The sequence below is a fragment of the Microplitis mediator genome, chromosome 1 (assembly GCF_029852145.1).
Source record: "Microplitis mediator isolate UGA2020A chromosome 1, iyMicMedi2.1, whole genome shotgun sequence".
Classification (NCBI taxonomy): Eukaryota; Metazoa; Arthropoda; class Insecta; order Hymenoptera; family Braconidae; genus Microplitis; species Microplitis mediator.
In genome coordinates this window covers 24,232,474-24,253,137 of record NC_079969.1, presented here as the reverse complement: position 1 = coordinate 24,253,137, position 20,664 = coordinate 24,232,474, and the positions used below count along the sequence as shown (strand labels likewise).

Here is a 20,664-nt window from a genome sequence, read left to right as displayed (position 1 = left end):
TTGATCAACATAATGCTCAATAAAACTTTCAAATTGTAACAGAAGCTTTAATTGTAATTAATCATTACAATTATCAACAATAAATTATATTTTACTTAATATTTATAAAATTATTATCCGCGAAAGATCGATAGTAAATTTTCATAATTAATTTTGATATTTTGTTCCTATTGTTAGTTTATAATTTATAGAATTTTAACGGAGGCTTATAACGGGCTGTCTGGTACGAAACTCAAAAAAGTGGTTAAGTGGGGAAGATGTTTGGACTCAGTATCTGCCGATTGAGGGGAAGAGGCTTATAACGGGTAGTCGACTGTATTTATAATTTAAAATCTCATTAGGTTGAGATAAAAAAAATTACTCATGTATTTTTTTTTTCTTTATAGTGATACGTGCGCTGGGATGGCTTATCTTGAATCTCGACACGTCGTACATCGTGATTTAGCAGCAAGAAATGTTCTTGTTGCTGAAGATAATTCAGCCAAAGTATCAGACTTTGGTTTGGCACGTGATGAAAATTTTTCACTTGACGGTGGTAAATTACCTATTAAGTGGACTGCACCTGAGGCTCTAAAACAAAATGTAATTTTATTATTTATTATGTGTGTAAATAAAAAAAAATCACACTTATGCATCCGCATAAGGAACTTTAAAATTCTAGACAATTTGAAACTTTGAGTTGAACTTTTAAAAATTAAAGACTAGAAACACTAGTCGGTTTAGTTTTTTGTAAAAAGTTGATAAAAAATTTCAAGTGAAAATTTTCTAAATGAATCTGTTGAGAAAAAATTTTTTGAAATTTTCTGGACGGTTTAAAAACTATCGGAAAACGTAAAAAATGTTAAAATAAAATAAAATTACTTGCGTTAAAATAAAACTTTTGAAAATATATTTGAAAAACGTTTAAATTAAATATTAAAATTCGAAGTATTTTTAGTTTTTAATTTTTAAAAATTCTGAAAAAGTTCAATTCAAAGTTTCGAATTTTTTAAATAGACCGCCATCTTTTTTTACTAAAACATTTTCGTTTATTTAAACCAGTAGTCTAAATATCATCATCACTTTAAAACCAATATTTAAATTTACTTACTTCCGGTGTTCTTATCACAAACTAAAATAACTCAAGACTTCTGTTTAATTTATAAACTCTATAAGACTTTCGGACTCACATTTAGATATTTTTTTTTTATCATTAAGAATTAATGGCAGCGGTTCCTTTAATATTTAATAAAAGTAAATAGTTAAATTTTTTATTATTTACGTATTTATTTATTTACATATATATTTTTTTTTATAGAAATTTTCAAACAAATCAGATATGTGGAGTTTTGGAATTTTATTATGGGAAATTTATTCCTTTGGACGAGTACCATATCCGAGAATAGTAAGTTTTTTTTTTTTTAAATAAATGCACTGTAAAAAATTTGTGGAGTGATCTTGGATTAAATGCGGGGTAGATGACTTTATTTATTTAATTCCCTTGGAGTGAAATTTACTTCGAAGGGGTATTGATTTTAATATGGAAATTCCGATTCAAAGTGAAATTCACTCCAAAGGAGAGTTTATTTTAAAATTAAAACTCCGGTTCAGAGAGAATTCACTTCGAAGGAGAGTTTATTTTAAAATTGAAACTGTTCATAGTGAAATTCATTCCGAAGGCGAGTTTATTTCAAAATTAAAACTCCGGTTCAGAGGAAATTCCCTCCGAAGGAGAGTTTATTTTTATTTATTTATTTAACGCATTTCTGCAATTTACAAGTAATACATACAGATGCTTTGGCTTGTTTACAATACATGAGTAAAAAGAAAATTACACTTAGAATTTTTTGACATATTAATACACTTAAACAATCATTACAATTATTAATTATTCATAAGAGCTTTAGCTGCCGATTTAAAACTGGTAAGAGTACCACCGAAATAATTTGTTTTCGGAATATTTATTCACCGCGTTTAAAAGTTTAAATTTGGGGCAATGTTTCACATAATTCTACCTAGTGGTTGGAACGTTTACTAATCGAGTTTGTCTAAGCCCTTGTTAAGGTATAATGAAATCTATTGATCCAAGTAAGCCCGGGAAAACTATCATATTATTAATAAGTTTGAAAAAAAAGCATAACTCCGAGTATTCCAGTCTAGTACTTAATTTCCACAGCTTCAATTTATCGTATTGCTCATCGACACTGGTTATTATTCCTTTCATTCTTAGTTTGTATACTACGAGCTTTATAAATTTGCGCTGTTTGAATTCAAGCCTATCTACTTGATATGAATGACAATGATTGATATGATTTTAATGTTAAAACTCCGAATCGAAGTGAATGCGGGTTTAAATAAAATCCAGAACACTTCAAAATCACTCCGTTGGAAAAATAAAATCCTTATTTATTCCGTATGCAGAGTAATTTTTGTCTGAAACTCCGGATCTCCGAGTGACGGCGGGAATTCAGATTTAAATCAAATCCGTAATCACTCCCGATTTTTTGCAGTGTGTATTATATTTGCTAGTAATTAAATTATTTAATAAATAAAAAAGACTTTTTAAATTAAGACACGTTTTAACACAAAATATATTTTATATTTTAGCCATTAGCGGACGTTGTAAAGTGTGTGGAAAAAGGATATAAAATGGAACCACCGGATGGATGTCCGTCTGAAGTTTACGACATCATGAAACAGGTATGTCTAATAAATATTTTATTTTAAAAATAAAGTAATAAAGTAAGAAAAAAAAAACTAGGTAAAGTAATTATACGAAATGGTTATAAATTCCGCAATTTTTGTTTCCATGTTGTAAAATAAAAAGGCATGGGATTTACAACCAGAGAAGAGACCAACGTTCCACGACATAAAGGTCAAACTCGGTTTTCTTAAGGCTGAGTACACCAAATATCCGAATTAATCAACTTATTAAATGCATGTAAGAAAGTCTAAGACTTTTTTTAATAATTTAAAACTCACCTGGTCTAAATTATTCGTTAAAATAACTAAAAATATATAGATATTTATATATAAGTAGTAATACTCTCGTTAAATAATTAATAACAAATTTTAATAATTAAAAATAAAACAAAAAAAAATAACTGCTGCAAATAATTTTTAAGTGGGTTCACGATAATTGTCTTGATGTCTTGATATTTTTTTTTTTTCTTAAGTAACTGGAGGATAAAATTTTTTTTACGACAGTATACGTCACCAATTGCTACCTATGTCAATTGTGCCTTCGTTTAAATAGATATTCTTACAAAAAAAAATAATAAAAAGTAAAAAAAAAGTTAAAAAATAAACAAATTAATTAATTAATGAATAAATTCAATTTATGACCCTGAATTCATGCTCATTGAAGTAGCAATAATCGTCTCATTTTTATTGTCATTTATGATTGAGTAAAGTGAGTACGAAAATAAATATAAATGTCACTATCTGTTCCCATTTCAACTCAATGATACAAATAATATATCGTCCGTTTAATTATGAGAATAAATAAATTATTAAAATTAAATTATGGAGTAGATAAAAATTTATTGATAAATATAGAAAACAAACAAACAAACAAACAAATATATATCTCAACTTGATTTCTTATGTACCTGAAAATCGGAACGTTTTTCGTGGAGCGAAAATACAAAAATGAAGTGAAAAGTAAAAAATCTATTGGATCTAGACTTCTTAAATGTTTTGCACGTCAGTCAAAAATTGTAGACCACTTCCAACTACCTTTTGAGTATTCAAATTTCAAATAGAAAAGTTGCGTGTTTTGTAATTTAAATTTTTTTTTAAAGTTTAATGAAAGTTGTTAAGAAAAATTGAGGGAAAAGTATCATGATAATTAGGAGTGTGCGAATCGGGTTAGAAACGAATCGAATAGTATCGAATTATTCGTAACTTTTCAAATTGTTCGTCAGTTTTAGAATTCTCCGAAAGTTTTTGAATTATTCGTAACTTTTCAAGTTATTCGATTTGAATCAAGAAAATTGTGGTCAACTTTCAAATTTTCAATTTTTATTTAAAATAGTTTACTCGCAAACCGACTTTTCATAAGAATTTCATACAATTGAAATATGATATCAAGGTAGATGTCCTGCATGTAATTTTAAAAAATCACAATTTTCGACAGTTTGTAAGGCGAGCATTTTGACTAAAAAAAATGATTAAAAGATATTCTTGAAAAGATGTTCTTTGGTCTACAAACAAATTTGTTGCGTGAAAAACGTTCGAATCTTCAGGTACATGATTTCTTTTATATTAATACAAAATATCAGCGCACAAGACTGGTTAATAATTGTATTTTATAATTTTTTATTAATCTTATAAGAGCCCATTGTTCGATCTTTTTAATTTATTATTTTTAAATATTTATGAAAGATATCAATAGCTTTTAATTCTTTTAGTCAGTTCGTATTTTTTAGAAAATTTGAGTTATAAAAAAGTTTAATAACTTACTTGTAATTTACTTTTTTATCGTTACTTCTGTCAAGTCTTTTAAGCAGATATTTTTTCGGTGAAATAAATTTCTAATCATTTTGTCAACATTTTGTTACCTTATCGATAGATCGAAAAACAGCCTCAAAATATTTATTTTATAGATATCGCAAAGCCAAGTGTGCTACTTGGTTGAGAAAGAAAAATTGGTCTTGTCCTTTTAAAAGACATGGTCATGACATCTTCAAGTTGTCTCTGTATTGCTTGGATTTTTCGGTCAGTGTTTCAAAACGTCAGATAGTAAATTCTTATAAATTTAATTTATATTTCATGTAATTTGAGAATTGTCTATGATTATGTTTGTTATCAAAAACAAGCTCATATATTTAAACCATCGATTATTTGACCCCAATGTTTCAAATCTAGTCCAGATAAATTACAACCTTTTTTTTTTTCTCAAAGCTTTTGTGATTTCACATCCAAAATCAGTTCGTATTATTTCTGTTCTACTATTCTAGTATTGGTTTATTTTTTTTCACGTACCCGCTTGATCAAATAAACGTTTAAAAATAAAAATTCTGTAGGAAACCATTCAAAATAAATTTCCAACACAAAAATAGGTAAATCCCCCGTTCATTTACCGGCAATCGATACGATCACTAAAAAAAGTTTGCTATTGATATCTTGTCATAAATTTAATTTTAAATATTTTTTTTTAAAACTACAAACGACGGTACTTAAAAAGAAGATTTTTTGTTAATTTAATTTTAATTAGTAATTAATTAAATCTAATATATATTTTTAAAATTAAAAAAAAAACAGTTTATAATTAGGAATAAATTCTTGTTAATGTTTAAATTTTATTTTTTTAAAATTAATAACTAAATAAAAAAAAATAAACTATTATAAAGTATTAATTTATTTACAAAATCTTCTTTAAAAAAAAAATGGTGGTTTAAAAAAAATATTTAAAAGTTTTTAAAAATAATAATTAAATATAAACTTCCATGTATTTATTAAAAAAAAAAGTAATTAGTTATTTAAAATTGCAAAGTATTAATTTTTTAAATTTAATTATAAATTAATAAATTGCAAGGTATAAAATATATAAATTATACGGCACAAATAATGACGTAGATAATAATCTACAAAAAAAAAATTATTTAAATTAATAATAATAAACCTCAATAAAAAATAATCACATAAATTATCAACTGATTAATATTTTACTGTGCTGGTAAAATATTTTTTTTTTTACTGAAAACAAACGTAAATTTATATACATATATATGAATAATATTTAAATTGCGATAACGAAACAGATGCAGTACTTTATTAAGTTTTCTTTATTCTCTATCAAAGATTTATCATAAGTAAGTTTTAATAATTAAGATAAACTATTGAATAAAATATTAAATTATTAAATTAATGTCGAGTAAGTAGCAGTTAAAAAATAATTATTAAATAAGTGATTAAATTCCATTTAAAATTATTTAAACTCATACTATTTTCGATAAATAATTAATAGTAGTGTAAATTTAAAGTGTAAATAAATATTGTAAATATTATTATTAATATTCATATTAATGTATGAGGATTCAATTATCAATTTTTAAATAATTAATGAATGAAATAAGTGGATATTTAATCTTTTAACAACAAGTTAGATTCGTTCATATTTATAAAGTTTTATAAAATTTTTTTTTCGCGTCAAATGTAATCATTTTTTTTTTTTTAATTAAATAAATATATGAGGCGTCTAGTTTTATGAATTGAAGATAAAAAATTTTTGGAAAACTTTGGTCTGAACAGAAACATTCCAATTTCAAAATAATTTTTTTTATTCTTAATGGGGTATAGGGGGGACGCGGGGACTCAAATGCATTTTTTTTGTTTGCAAAGAAAAATAATTTTTATTTTTTTCCGGGTAAAATCAGGCATCCCCTAAAAAAGGTAAAATATTTCTGGATATCAAATAATTTTGATTAAGTTCAATTTTTTTATAAGTAAATTTTTCCCATAATTATTGGATGCAAAGGGAGAAAAAAATTTTTTAATAGTTTTTATCATAAAACAAAAGTCACTAAATTTTTTTGACTGACACTCGATTTTTAAAAAAGTTTAAGAAAAAAAAAATTCAAAATAATGTTCAACTTTTTTTATAAAATTTTGGGGTATCCCCTTTCTACCTCTTTTGCCCTCCCCCATTCTTATATTTATACATTTTTTATTGATTTCATAATTCGTTGCTTAACTCAATTTTTTTTTCAATAAACTGTCAGTAGTTTTTTATATGCGGATTTGAAACTGCTTATTAAATTCATCTGGTTTTAAAACGACCCTGAATTTTAAAATTAATTCCCGCGTTTTTCATTGAATTCTGGAGACATATAGTAAAAAATAAACAATAAAAATTTATAACAAATCTAATCTTCAATTTAAAATATTTCCCGGGTTTTAAACTAAACGCCTCATGTATAAATATAAATATATATCTGAAATGACAGACGTGTCAGTCTGATGAAATTTTTGATAATTAGTTAATTAACACTTGCTTGATATATTTATAAATGTGAGTAATATTTAATTACAATTGAAATATAAAGGGCAGCTGTACGTTCTAAGGTAAAAAATTATATGCCAATAAATGAAAATAAATAATTTTTTTAGAGTTATGTGTGGCTATTTAGAAATACTGATTTCAAGAAAAAAAAAAGACAATTACATGTGTAATAATAATTGTTGGAATAAAGTTTAAGTGACTCTGTGTTGCGATTGTAGTGTAACTATTTAATATATATTTAGGCTTACAAAGTACGTAAATAATATTTATACTTTGATATTGTAATTAATTATTGGCTGGATTTCAGACGAATTACTTTTGCATCATAGAGTCAAGTATGTTTTTTTTTTTTTAATTATGGCAATTTTTTAAATAAGCGAAACAAATTTAACCCTTAAAACTTTACACGGCAATAAAAAATTCTCTTATTTTTATAATTGAAAGGCGATAAAGTTTTTTGTCTGAGTATTAAATTATAAAATACTTTTATGTCAAGTGAATTTTTAAAATTAAGGCCTTTCTCAGACAGTGTCTCCTATTTTTTAAAAATTTTTAATGACGACTATCATAAGCAGTTCAAAATTCTATCAATTAATTTTAAAAAAATTGAAGCATTAATTGAAAAAAGGACAATTTCGCTGGGATGTAGATTTTAAAAAATTACTTATAGTTGTTATGAATTAGAATTCAAACGAAATTCGGTATGTAAATTTTAGCCTACGAAAATTCAAATTATAAATTGACATTAAGATTTTACTGGAATTTATTTTACAAATTTCGTTAAACTCCCAATTGATATCAACTGCAATTTTTTAAAAACTCTTTTAAATTAATTAATAAAATTTTGATACGCTTATGACAGTTAAGTCATCGCATATTTTTAAAAAGTGGGGACACTGTGTCAGAATCCCCAAAAAAAAAAATAATTTTTATAGTAGAAATTTTGTTAATTAAAATTTTTAAATTCATTAAATTTGTAAATAATTTGAAGAATCGGGAAACTAAATTTTAATTTTTGAAAATTTATACTCCATGTCTTCATGTATTTTTAAATAATTTAATTCTTAAGACATTAAATATGAGGATTGTGCGAAGTTTGTTTTCGATTAAACAGAAACGATAAATTTATTTAATTAGAAAATTATTAGTTGTAATATGAAATTATTTTTATAGAAATTCGTGTCGATTTATTGAAAACATTATAAATGGGGTTAAATATTGTGGTGATTTTTACATTTATACGAAAAAAAAAAATAAATATATAAAAATTTTAGTTTATTCATTTTATACAAAACTATGAAATGAAAATCGTTATAAAAATTAATTTTTGAGGCCGTTAGACTTTTGTATAAAGATAAATTTTTTTCTTTAAACGATCAAAGCAATTCAGCAGTTTATGCTCTTAAAAGATACAAATATATAAAGCATGAGCATTTTTTTTTTAATTATTTTCAATTGTAACCAATCCACTAGCTTGTAAGAAATTTAATATATATTCAAAATGAAAATACCCAAATATATAATTAAAAAAAAATTTACTCTTATTATTATTGTTTAGATCCAATTTACCAAATTTTTTTTTTTAATTTTTTATTAGACAGAAAAAAAAATTTTTTGTCAGGAAAATTTTTCTTCGCCCCAAGAAATTTTTTAAAAACTTATAATGCAAAAAATTTCTTAGGTAAAGTGGAAATTTCTTACGCCTAGAAATGTTTTTTTTTTATGATCCTGAAGTTCGCAAACAATTGAAAATTTTCGAATTTTTTTTTTCAACAAATTAATTAAAAAAAAAAACTAAAAGTATGCACAGATAGAAAATTAACAAAGCTATAGGTGAAATTTTTCACATATTTTTTTTTTTGAGGGTGGCCACAAACCGGGAAAACCGGGAATGTCGCGAATTATCAGGGAATTTAATGCAACCGCGAAATATCATGGAAATGTCAGGAAATTTCGAAAAGTATCCGGGAATTAAATTGTAACAGTTCAAAATTAAAAAAATTTTAAATTATACACTAGTTATAAAAATTAAGGGATATTAAAAAAATTTCAAATTTTAAAGTGATTTTCAACAGGTTGTAACTCGAAGGAAAATGGTCAAACGACAAAAACAAAAAAGGCAAATTGTAGCTTCAAGTGTCTAGTTTTCTGATCTGGTCTTTAAATTTTTTTATTATGTGCGGTTCCGGAGTAATCCTAAGAAAACTATCGAAAAAGAAATTTACCAAATTTTTGCTCGTCTTAAAAACGGTCTTCGAGCTTCAATAAATTTTTTTCGATAATTATAATTGATTTTTTATTGCTCCGGAACCGTGCATAATAAAAAAATTTAAAGACCCAGATCAGAAAACTAGACACTTGAAGCTACAGTTTGACTTTTTGTTTTTATTGTACGACCATTTTCCTTCGAGTTACAAACTGTTGTAAATTACTAAAAAATTTCAAATTTTTTTAACATCCCTTAATTTTTGTAACCAGTGTATTTTTAATTTATTTAAATAATAAAAATTCTTATTAAATATTTTAACTTATACATTTTTAACATCGAATAATCAAAAGTAGGCAATATTAATTTATTTTATTGCCATTTTTTATGGTTTCTCGCATGATTTAATTACCAAATTTAATTATTAAAAATGAAAATATAATAAAAACTTTGAATATCTAAATGATACGAATAAAATTTCTAAATCAGGGAAAAATGTGAAAAACTTTACTGGAAAACCGGGAAATATCAGGGAATTTTGAAATCATTTCTTCGTGGCCACCCTGTTTTCATAAATCACCATTTTTAAAAAAGTTAAAAAATTATTAAACGTCGGCTAACTTCAGTATCATTTTTTCCCGTGTACTTTATAAATAAATAAAATAAAACTATTGAATTTGAAATAATTTAATCAATATGTTAATATAATTAAATATTTAAATTATGAAAATATTTTCATATATATTTAAATATATATCCATATAAAAAAATCGTAATATTAAATTTTATAATTCAGAATAATCGTGAATATTAAGAATTGACTCTGTCGAAATTTCCATTATATTTTTCATTGATTTTAAATTTAAAATTTCAACTTTTAATATTTCGTCAAAGGAACTTTCTCCGCTGGTACTTTTGGTATTTCTACAGCTTCTACTGGTGAAACTAAAACTATTACTTTTGTTGCTTCTGCTATCAAATGAGGATGAATTTTCCCTCAAAGTTACTTGGTATTCATAATTTATCTCTGTTTCATTTTCTAAGTCTTCTTTTATCTCTTTAAACTTTTTAATTTTAGATAAAGACCTAAACTTTTTGCTACTTTTAATAACATCCATTGAACCATATCGATTATTATTACAACCAACATTTGATAATGACAATTCAGATAATACTCTCCTCGTCTCCATCTTTATCTCGGCCTTTGTCCTCGACTCCCTTGGACTTGTACTCATCGGTGAATTTTTTTTAACCACCACCGTATTTTTACTCAGACATTTCGGTTGTGTAACAGCCGTAAAAGGAATAAATGGTGTCAATTGAATTCTTGATGACATTGATTGAGAATTCTTAAATCTACTTCTTATCAATAGAGTTTTATCTTCTTTGTATAACTTTTTCCACAATTTATTATCATCATTATTATTACTATTCAATGTTCGTCTCATTAAAATGTAAATTTTTTCATTCGTTTTATCTTCGATAATTATATTTTTTATTTTAGATAATTTATCATTTGAATTAAATTCTATAAATAATTCACCTCCTGTATTTTTAATTCCACTACTACTCAAATTTAATCTTTTCACTCTACTATTATTTACTATAAATGTATTTGAATTTTCATGACGTAAATAATGCGAATTGTGCGAAGTATTGGGTAAATTATTAGAGAAACTCGGTAATAATGGATTAGAAATTTCGGGTACCAGATGTGATTTTAAAGCTGATATTTTATTACCAATAATTGAACCAAATGACGCCAATTGATTACTAAACCCACCGATAACTGAAAGTGCTCCATATATAAATTTATCTAGTCCCGTAATTTCTTCTTCACTCCCACTTTCTGATAGATTTCGCTGCTCAGTCAAAGGCTTTGTGTATTTATTTCCATCGCTCGTCAGTTCTCTATTACTCTCTTGGTGATCTAAAAATTAATTTTTCTACTTTTCTTAACTAAATAATTTTTAAAAATAAAAAGACTTAAATTAAATTCATATAAACAAATATTGCACGACTCTTAATGCGAAGCATTAGAGTGTGCTTCACGATCGAAAAATTCAGTTTGCCCCTTTTTCGCTATTGTTTTTACTGTTTTACTCTTGTTAGTCCACGGAGCTTAACCAAGTTACATATCATCGAATAGAGAATTTAATAAGGATCAATTTTGTTATTTATTAAGTCCAATTTGATGTATTAAGTAACTAAAAAAGCATCAAAATGTAAAAACAAATTTCCCGTCAAGCAGCAGAAAAGTGTCCATAATCCGTAAACACAAAAACTCGAGAAAAAAAGCCATTATTTGGATAACTTTTTTTTTTAAAAGATTATTTTAGGGCCGAAGAAGAAGTGTGTCATTAATGGCCATCAAATTCGGCCCCATTTAATTATAATTAATAAAAATTTTTCGATCGTAAAGCACACTGATGCTGCGCATCATGAGTCGTGCAAAAGAGCTTAAGGTAAAAGCTCCTATACCCGCTCAGTACCGTTAGTCGCTCACTTAAACTGTTTAAGGCATTTTTTTATAATTTTTATAAAAAAAAATTACAACTAAAAAATTTATTATTGATAAATAATTATTTGTGAATCTAAATATATTAAAATATGATGTATCAAATTATTTTATAATAGATTATAAATTTAAATTAAATGACTGTTTTCAAAATCGCGCTCAGCCGGGCATTTTTTACTTTAACGTTCATTCGTTAGATTAAATTTATGTTACGTCAAATTTTTTAAGAATTGTTGTAACAATATCTTATTAAATACATTTTTAAAATTCATGAAATTTTATATTATAAAAGAATAAAGTAGTATAATTTATAAATTATTTGTCCAAATCAATAAACTTATCATAGTTTAATTGATATTGTCTTTGAGCGACTATAGGGCCATGTGTTGATCGAGTAATGGTACATCACAACTTTTAGTGAGCGACTATGGGTACACTCAAGGAGCTTATTTAAAAAATTAATAATAATTAATTATCTAGATTATTCTTCAAACTTAAATTTTATTCTAATACTCGAAACTTCAAAAAATAACTATAAAAAAAATCTGGTTTTTCATTTTATTTATTAATTTATATCGAGTGATTTAATCTCACTCCAATGAAAAGTGAGCGGGTACAGGGGCTTTTATCTTGACTAATTTTGTATATCTATTCATGTTTTTTACATGCACTTTCGTCACACCAGTCGCGCCTACGCGAAAAAATACATCTGACTATTTTCCCGAACGAAATTTAAATTTCTAGTGTAATAGAAAGGAAAAAATAAAAAAATTGTCCTTGAAACTTTTATCGTACATTTTTCTTTTTTTTTGCAAATGAGCATTAAGAGTCGTGTACTTTTAAATTTACCAAACTTTTATTATTATTATAAATGAATTTACAATCATTTTTAAAAGTTAATGAAATGAAATTATTCAAATAATATATCTTACGATAGTTGTTTGATGAATTGCAAGGTAAATCGACAGCTGAATTCAATTGAAGAAGTAATTTATCTTGAATTACTTGTCTTGATATTTTTATTTCATTATTATTATTATTACTACTACTACTAGTCTTCAAATTCATGCTGGAAATCCTTGAAGTCTTAACATCTTTGCTCGCATAATTACCATATTTTCTATTAATTGAATTATTTTTTTCATCAATAACTTGACTAGCATTCAGATCTTCAATAACATCTCCATTTTTTTCATTATTTTCTAATTGCTCATTAAAATTAATATCGTCATAAAAATAAACATTTTTATTTTTAAAATTATTTTTCATATAAATTTCAGTCTCTCCGTCTTGATCTGCTTCGTTTACTTTTTTTTGAAGTTTTTTTTTATCCTCATTTTCATCCTCTGTGGATTTATCGCAATCGCAATTACATTTGTCGTCATTATCATCATTATTACTGTTACTATTATCATTATTAGAGGAAGTATTGGTATCATTATTATCGGCAGTATCAATGTCACAGTCGTCATCACTGTCTTTGATTAGTTTATCGGAATTCTGTTTGATAAGAGCCGGAGGTTTACGATAAGTGGTCTCGGGACTGCCAACATGAGGTCGTAAATTTAGTCGTCTAGGATTTCTATCATCAAAGTTAAATGGATCAGATGAATAACAATCACGTGGAGATGGTTGTCCAAGTGGTTGACCTATTTGTCGTTGGTTAAATGAAGCAAAATTCATGGGAGTTGATGATGCTGGTAAAGTACCTGGATAAGCATGCCAAACAGTACCACGAGAATCATGACACGTTAGTCTTGTTTGTCTAAGTGTTGGTGGTATACAAGCACATCTACGTCTCTCTATTTCAGCTTCAACGGCTGTTATTTTATCCTCGATATTCCTCAGTCTAGTTTCAGCAATTACACGTTGAGAATGATAAGACGCAAAGTTTAGATTTACACGTTCATCGCATTCCTTTTGTCTCAATGTTGCCAGTAATGTTCTCAACTCTTGATCAGACTTGAAAGATAAAACTGTCGGATCCAAACCAACGCAAGTTTCAGCTCCCGCGCCTTGATTTTCACAAATCCGGTGATTTATTATTGACTCTAGTTGATTTTTAAGTACATTTACTTTTAGTTGAACTGTTGTTAGAAGAGGAATTATATTTGCTGGTGGATTTGCTGCCATGTGAAGATTTATTAGGGCGTTTATTTGCTGCGCGTTTCGTGTTTCTGTCAATAATTGTTCCTGGGTTAAGGTATTTATTGTTTTCCGCGCACGTTCGACGGTTTCTTCTGTTGAATTTCTTATATTAGAACCGGGAACTCGACGTAAGACGAGACGCGTTGCTGCGCATGATATCACACCGGGTATTGATAACAATTGTGACGCCAACGCTTGAAGACTTATTGATGCAGGACAATTCGTCTTGCTGCAAATAGTGTCATGAGTTGGTTCGCAACGATGCTCGCGTGTAAAATCGCAAGGTGAACAATCGAAAGGTCTTTTGGGACAGCAGCTACAGTTTGATGAGTCTTTGCAGTTTGAAGTGTCATGACAGTTGGTAAAGTCTCGGCAGTTTGGCGCTGGACGACAGAATGGAGTTGGATAAGGAAGTGGACATGGATAAGGAATGTAAGGGGGTGGCATTGGTGCTGGTGAACAGCAAAACTGTGTCCCGCAAGCTCCGGTTCTGGTGTTTGGGCAGTTGGGTCCTTGAGTGGAGGGCAGTTGTACGACTGGATTACTTGGGAGAATGAAGATTGGAGTTGGCTGAGTTTGAATGTAAGGGCGGAGATGCTCGAGGGCTGTCGCTCCTTGGGGTTGTAAAGAATTGTAGATTGGATGCTGAGCAATATTGGATACATTCAAGGGGTTTTGATTTGTGTATGGATAACTTTGTGCGAAGGGAAATCCGGTTTGCGCGGGTCCTTGTACTTGGGCAAATGGGTATGGATCTTGATACGGACTGTTGGTTAGATAATTGCCTGGTAATTGAGAAAAGTTTTTTTTATTCAAGTTATAATACATTTTTTTTAATTAATTTCAAAAAATGTAATTTATTTTTTTTGGGTTAATTATTCATTTTATTTGCTGAATTATTTTAAGAGTTAACTTTTTGCATAAAAAATTTATTACTGTAAAATATTTTTTGTCTTAATTACGGGTTTGCTAAAAGGGGAATGTATTTTTTCATTTAAATCACGGAAATAAATTTTCTTTTTCATTAATTATTTGTTTTATGATCAGAAAAATTTTTTAAATTCAAGAGCGAAAAATTGTGGCTATGAAATTATAAAATTAATAAATAAAAAAAAATTACCCTGTTGATTCATAGTAAAGCCTCTGTCAAACGCACCCACTTGCATCGGCTGACTAAAGGGCTGGTTTTGTTGTCTGGAATATTGTCCTTGCTGGTGTATCTGTTGTTGTTGCTGCTGTTGTTGTTGTTGTTGTTGTTGAGGCTGCTGTTGTTGTTGGACAAAATTATTTTGACTTGTATCCGCTAGAACATTGCCAACATTGGGATACGTTCCAGCAATTTGCGGCATTGAATTTGCGTGATACTGCAACCAACCTGCGATTTAGATAGGGATATTATTGACAAGCTTGAACATATATAAACACATTAATGTGTGATATCCAACGCGTTGTTAAGTAAATACATTTATCGTCTCGGCTCATTTCCTCTTGAAACACCCAACTGAAATACTTGATAAATTTATTATATCCAAAAATATTTTCTAAACTTGAATTTTAATTTTCATCACTAAAATTTTGATTACTGACATTTTCCTAAATTTTTTTTTATCGATAAATAAAATAAAAAATGAACATCTCAATTTTTTTTTTCTTATCGTTGATTAAATTTGTTGATAACTTCATATTATTTTATATAATATAAATACTAATACAAAGTATGTAGTTTATAAACTCGTTGGTGACGTCAGAGCGGCAAGAAGTTGATTAACTGGAGTGAAAGAACGGGACACTGGGTAATATTCAACCGACATATAGATATATATGTATGTATATCGTATATTTATCATCTCAGTACAGTACAGTGAGTTTAAATTGCCAGATGTCGAGGTTTTGGTGAAGTTAAGTTGTAAAGGTAGTTAACGTAAAATACACCGGATGTAGATTATTATTCATAATTTATTAAGTAAGCAATGATTAATTTATTTTAATTTATCATGTGTTACTGTGAATTATTAATAACAACTAAAGTCAATTCACTCATGTCTGAATTGTACACTAATAATTAATATTTGTTTTACTGTACTTATAATTAATATTAATAATTAGAGTGAGTTTTATGAATCAGTAGAAAATTTCTTGACTATTATTTTTTAATTTCACTGTAAAGTAAAAATTTTTATTTTACGCGGTATCGGTTTCCTTTCTGTCAAAAATCGGTAGTGAATTCGGAGTGATTGAGAATTTTATTTAAATTTGAATTTATTCTGTCACTCGGAGTTCTGGAGTTTAAAAAAAATTTTAATCCGCATTTACTCTGATTCGGAACTTAACTATTAGTACAAACTCTTCGGAGTGAATTTCACTCAAAGAGAATTAAATAAATAAACACTCATTTGCTTTGAATTTATTCCGCTTTCACATCGCGAATTTTTTACAGTATAAATTTAAAAAAAAAAGATAAATAAGACGTACAAATGTTGGTCTTAGGAGTCATAGAAAATTTTGATTCTTTTTCCCGTCTTAAAAAAATCATCTCGATTGACAAGTCGGTCAGATGACTTATTTGTAATTTACTTTTTGTCGTCACTTGTGTCAAGTCATTTAACCAGATATTTTTTTGGTGACCTAAATTTCTGATGGTTTTGTCAACATTCTGGTGTCTTATTGACAAGTCGCAAAGCCAAGTGTGCGACTTGGATAACAAAAATATTGAGCTGTAATAATAACTTTTTTTTACTGAACACGTCGATTTATATGAATCGCTTATTTGAGAAACCCCATAAGTCAAGAAAACAAAATTTTTCAGGAAAAACAAAAAACATTTTTCTGACAAAACTTGACATTAAAATAATAAATAAATAATTTAAGACAATAATGTTAGCGTCTCTGAAAAAGATTCCGACAAGAACAATTGCACGCCTCGGAAGCGAAGCGGAGAGGTTGTGCTTTATAACCGACCTGTCAAGGTCACACGATTTCTACTCATTAAAGTGCATATATTTTTTTTCTATTAATCTTACACATTATGAAAAGCACATCAATATAAAGCTGAAACACTAATGAATAATCCTGATACTTTTTTTAATTTGTCCAATATGTATTAATATAAAAAAAAGTTCATTAAAAAAAATTTATCGTGGACGTCCATTAGTCTGTGGTTCAAAAAAACGGCGTGGTACGGGTATCTCGAGAACGACTTGACGAAACTACTTAATTTTTTTTTCAAAATTTTCAGAAATAAGCAAAGAAGGTTCCTTTCAAAAATCACTACTGTAGGCCTTCTCGTTTTTTTAAAAATAAATCATTACGGTTAAAACTGGCAATCTTACATGTAAACAAACACACACTGCCGCCATTTTTCGTTAGGAATGATCTCCTTATATTTTTTTTTACCTTTATTACCGTATATTTACCATGGGAATTTCTATGGGAAAAGAGCGGGATATTCAATTTTATTCGAAATTTAACTTTAAAAAAAACATAACATGAGCGTTCGAGGCGTGCACTTTTGGATTTTCCAAATTTTTTATTTAATTTTTTAACTGAAATACTTAAAAAAATTATTTAAAAGTTGATTGACTTATGGGGTTTCTCAACCAAACGGAAAAAAAAGTTATAAAATCATTGTTTTTTTAAATGTTTCCACTCAAATCATTTATTACACTGATAAAATGAAGTATTAAATATGTATTTGAACTCTGAAACTCAGAAATTACAAAAAATTATAATTAATTTAAATATTTTAATTAGTCATATAACAGTCAACAATAAAACAACATTTGAAATTAATTTTCCAAAAAAGCGCGAATTTTAAATAAAAAAAAAAAAAAATGATTTCTGTAAAACTAAAACTTCATATGTTTATTTGAGTCATTGACTTATGGGGTTTCTCAATTATATGAAATTGCTGTCACCCCGTTAATTTTTTTTTAAATGCTGATTTGATGCATATTTTTATTGATTTCTATGCAGGGAGATCCAAAGAGCCCAAAAATGCAAAAAACCCAATTTCGTAAAAAACATGACTTATGGGGTTTCTCAAATAAGCGATTCATATACTGATAAAAATTTTCAGAGTGAACGCGGATTAAATTCGGAGTAGATGCGCGGCGGACGACTGTATGTATTTAATCCCCTTGTTCGGAGTAAAATTCACTCCTATAAGGAGTTTATTTTAATATTAAAACTTCGAACTCGAGTGAACGCGGCTTCAAATAAAATCTGCAGTCATTCCGAACTCACTTCCGATTTTTACAGTGCATGTAAAAAAAACTACATATTTAAAAAAAAATTTTTGTGAAATTTTTAAAAATTGTTTTCATTTTTTTGAAATATTTTTTAGTTTTTAAAACCAACAATTAAACGTATCATTGAAGATTTTTCCTCTGCATATAAATATATATTTACATTTCACAATTTATTTTTTTAGATAAAAAAAAAACTGTAATTTAAAATAAAGTAATGGATAAGAAAGAAGACAGTATTGAATTTATAACAGAAATAATTCCTGAAATAGTTCACAATCGTTGTTTTTGCGAGGTTGGATCACGAGAATTTATTGAATTTGATTCAGTATCAATTGATAAAGTTTCACACCCATCAGAACAAATAAATGACAAGAGTAAAAGAATAAGTGATAGAAAGATTGAATTATTTCGCGGTAAAATAGTGATAAAATTTTCCGATGAGCCAAAAAAATTTTCCGTTATAATAAAATTGCTTGGACAGCAGATAGAGGAGGACGATGATGACTATAAATATTTTTTAAATGAAGAAATGTTTTATAACAAGATGACATTGGAATATAAACTGGATATTTATCCGAAAGTGTATGTTGCTGACATGGGTCGATACGGACGTCCAATCATTGTTATAGAAGATCTTGAGGCAGTTTCCGGATATAGACGCGTTGATTCTAAATTGGATGAGGATCACTTGAGGATATGTTTGAAGGCGATTGCGAGGTTTCATGCTCGTGGCCTTAGGCTCAAATACGATAAATTCAATACGTTCAGAGAGTTCTATGCCAAATTGCTCGATACAAACAATATTCGAGATTACGATTCCCACATTAAGTTTATCAACAAGTAAGCACTTAACTCAATCACACGACAAACTCATAATCATAATTGTCTCAATAATAATTATCATTTAAGTTACGGTACTAATTTATGTTTATTTTTATTTTTATTATAGAATAGTTCAATACGTGGAGGAACATCCAGATTTAGATAAAAAAGTTATTAAATTATTCCAAGATAATGTCGCTGATTGTAAACATGAAACTGAAAGAAGAGAGAATGAATTTTTAACAATTTGTCATGGTGACATCAACTTAAATAATTTAATTTTCCGGTACGAGAATAACAAACCAACGGATGTCAAAATTATGGACTGGGGATGCATGAAATATTCGTTGCCGGGTCTTGATTGGCAAATTATTAATATAAGTAAAGTTGGAGACGATATTTTAAGTGGTAACATAAAGGAAATATTTCATAATTACTTGAGTGTGCTCGTTGATGAGTGTCCTGGAATATTTGATAATATTTTACGTTAATTAGGCTGATGTCTAACAATTTGTTAGACTATGTAATTATTTATTTTTAGCTGTGCTTAAATTCTATCATATTTTAATTACGTTCGCAAATAATTAATTTGGGCTTTGTCAAAATTACATGCGGAGGTTTAATCTATTGAATGGCATTTGAGTTGTATCTTGATAATTTAAATTTAAACTAAACGATAAAAATAAAATAAACTTATTTTAATTTTTGAAGACGAGAAATTTGAATAATTTATCAAATTGTTATCATTTAATTTCAGCTGTTATTTAAAAAAAGTCTTTGGTAATTTTGTGTTAAAGTATTAATAGTTTTTGTTAATCTTGGCAAAGTAAATAAATTTATCCTTGAACTGCAATTACACTTACTGCGATGGTTTATAATTACAGCGGGTTATATTAAAAAAACACTACACTAGATCTCCTGTATTTTATTGTTATTATTTTCATCTAATCTAGTTTTAAATAACACACGTATGACTTACAGTTGTATTGTATAATTTTAATTTGCTTTGTTATAAGTTTTGTTTTGACTATTCTCCGATATGATGTCTCACATTACGATCCATTACTGTAACAATAATTAATAAATAGTAATAGCACAGTATTGTATCGACCTATTAAATATCATCTATTATTTTATTTAATTTGTTAAATAATTTTAACCGTCACTTAAATTATTAATTTATCAATTGATCGGTCAGTTTAAATAATTATTGACGTATTAATTACTTGCTAAATTAAATAATTGCTTGATATTAATTAAAAATAATTAGTAAGTTTAATTAAAAACAATTAACAATTATTTTTATTTTTTAATTGAATTTTTAAATAATAAATCATCGGATAAAAATGACGTTCAATAAAGTTATAAAAATATATTAAGTATATAATATCAAGTAGTCGGTGTAAAATATAAATTTTTTTATTTTTTCCAGTAGTAATTGAAAAATAAAATAAAACGAGCCCATAGACACTCCCTTAATATTAAATCTTAAATAGGCGACGCGAGATATTGGGCATTTAAAATACATGAGTGTCTCATTTCACCCCAAATGCTTATTGAGGGGTTAATAATAAGATAAAATATTCTACCTTAATTTTTCTCCTCATTCAAAAGCGATTTCACAATCTGGAAAGTAATAATTCTAAGATACCCTCATTAAGAACAACTATTTTATATAAATTGCCTTGCAGATACCATAAGGGAGGCCGCATTCTAGCCAAAGGTATCGTTGAAAAGA

General features: G+C 27.2%; 3 protein-coding genes across 7 annotated transcripts in view; 2 read left to right on the top strand and 1 right to left on the bottom strand.

Annotated features, from left to right (window-relative positions):
- LOC130678210 (tyrosine-protein kinase CSK) overlaps positions 1 to 3,549 on the top strand; it is a 24,456-nt gene extending 20,907 nt beyond the window's left edge. For both annotated transcript variants that reach the window (XM_057485290.1, XM_057485289.1), the window contains exons 5-8: positions 387 to 582; positions 1,298 to 1,384; positions 2,587 to 2,679; positions 2,807 to 3,549. In XM_057485290.1, the coding sequence (XP_057341273.1) occupies positions 387 to 582; positions 1,298 to 1,384; positions 2,587 to 2,679; positions 2,807 to 2,902 (472 nt within the window). In that variant the 3' untranslated portion in view covers positions 2,903 to 3,549. The remainder of the gene's footprint in view (positions 1 to 386; positions 583 to 1,297; positions 1,385 to 2,586; positions 2,680 to 2,806) is intronic.
- Positions 2,807 to 20,664, top strand: LOC130678214 (uncharacterized). 3 transcript variants are annotated; one of them, XM_057485298.1, is made up of 3 exons: positions 2,807 to 2,920; positions 18,287 to 18,944; positions 19,054 to 20,664. In XM_057485298.1, the coding sequence occupies exons 2-3, from the start codon at positions 18,319 to 18,321 to the stop codon at positions 19,415 to 19,417; spliced, it is 990 nt and encodes a 329-aa protein (XP_057341281.1). In that variant the 5' UTR covers positions 2,807 to 2,920; positions 18,287 to 18,318; the 3' UTR covers positions 19,418 to 20,664. The 3 variants fall into 3 exon arrangements, with proteins under 3 accessions (XP_057341281.1, XP_057341279.1, XP_057341278.1); XM_057485296.1 differs by lacking the exon at positions 2,807 to 2,920 and adding an exon at positions 15,633 to 15,769; XM_057485295.1 differs by lacking the exon at positions 2,807 to 2,920 and adding an exon at positions 15,688 to 15,820.
- Positions 9,824 to 15,463, bottom strand: LOC130678209 (MATH and LRR domain-containing protein PFE0570w-like). Of its 2 annotated transcripts, none has more exons than XM_057485288.1 (4): positions 15,233 to 15,341; positions 14,978 to 15,160; positions 12,642 to 14,642; positions 9,824 to 11,121 (listed from the first exon to the last, which is right to left on the bottom strand). In XM_057485288.1, the coding sequence occupies exons 2-4, from the start codon at positions 15,021 to 15,023 to the stop codon at positions 9,977 to 9,979; spliced, it is 3,192 nt and encodes a 1,063-aa protein (XP_057341271.1). In that variant the 5' UTR covers positions 15,024 to 15,160; positions 15,233 to 15,341; the 3' UTR covers positions 9,824 to 9,976. The 2 variants fall into 2 exon arrangements, with proteins under 2 accessions (XP_057341271.1, XP_057341270.1); XM_057485287.1 differs by having other exon boundaries at positions 9,962 to 11,121; positions 14,978 to 15,232; positions 15,321 to 15,463.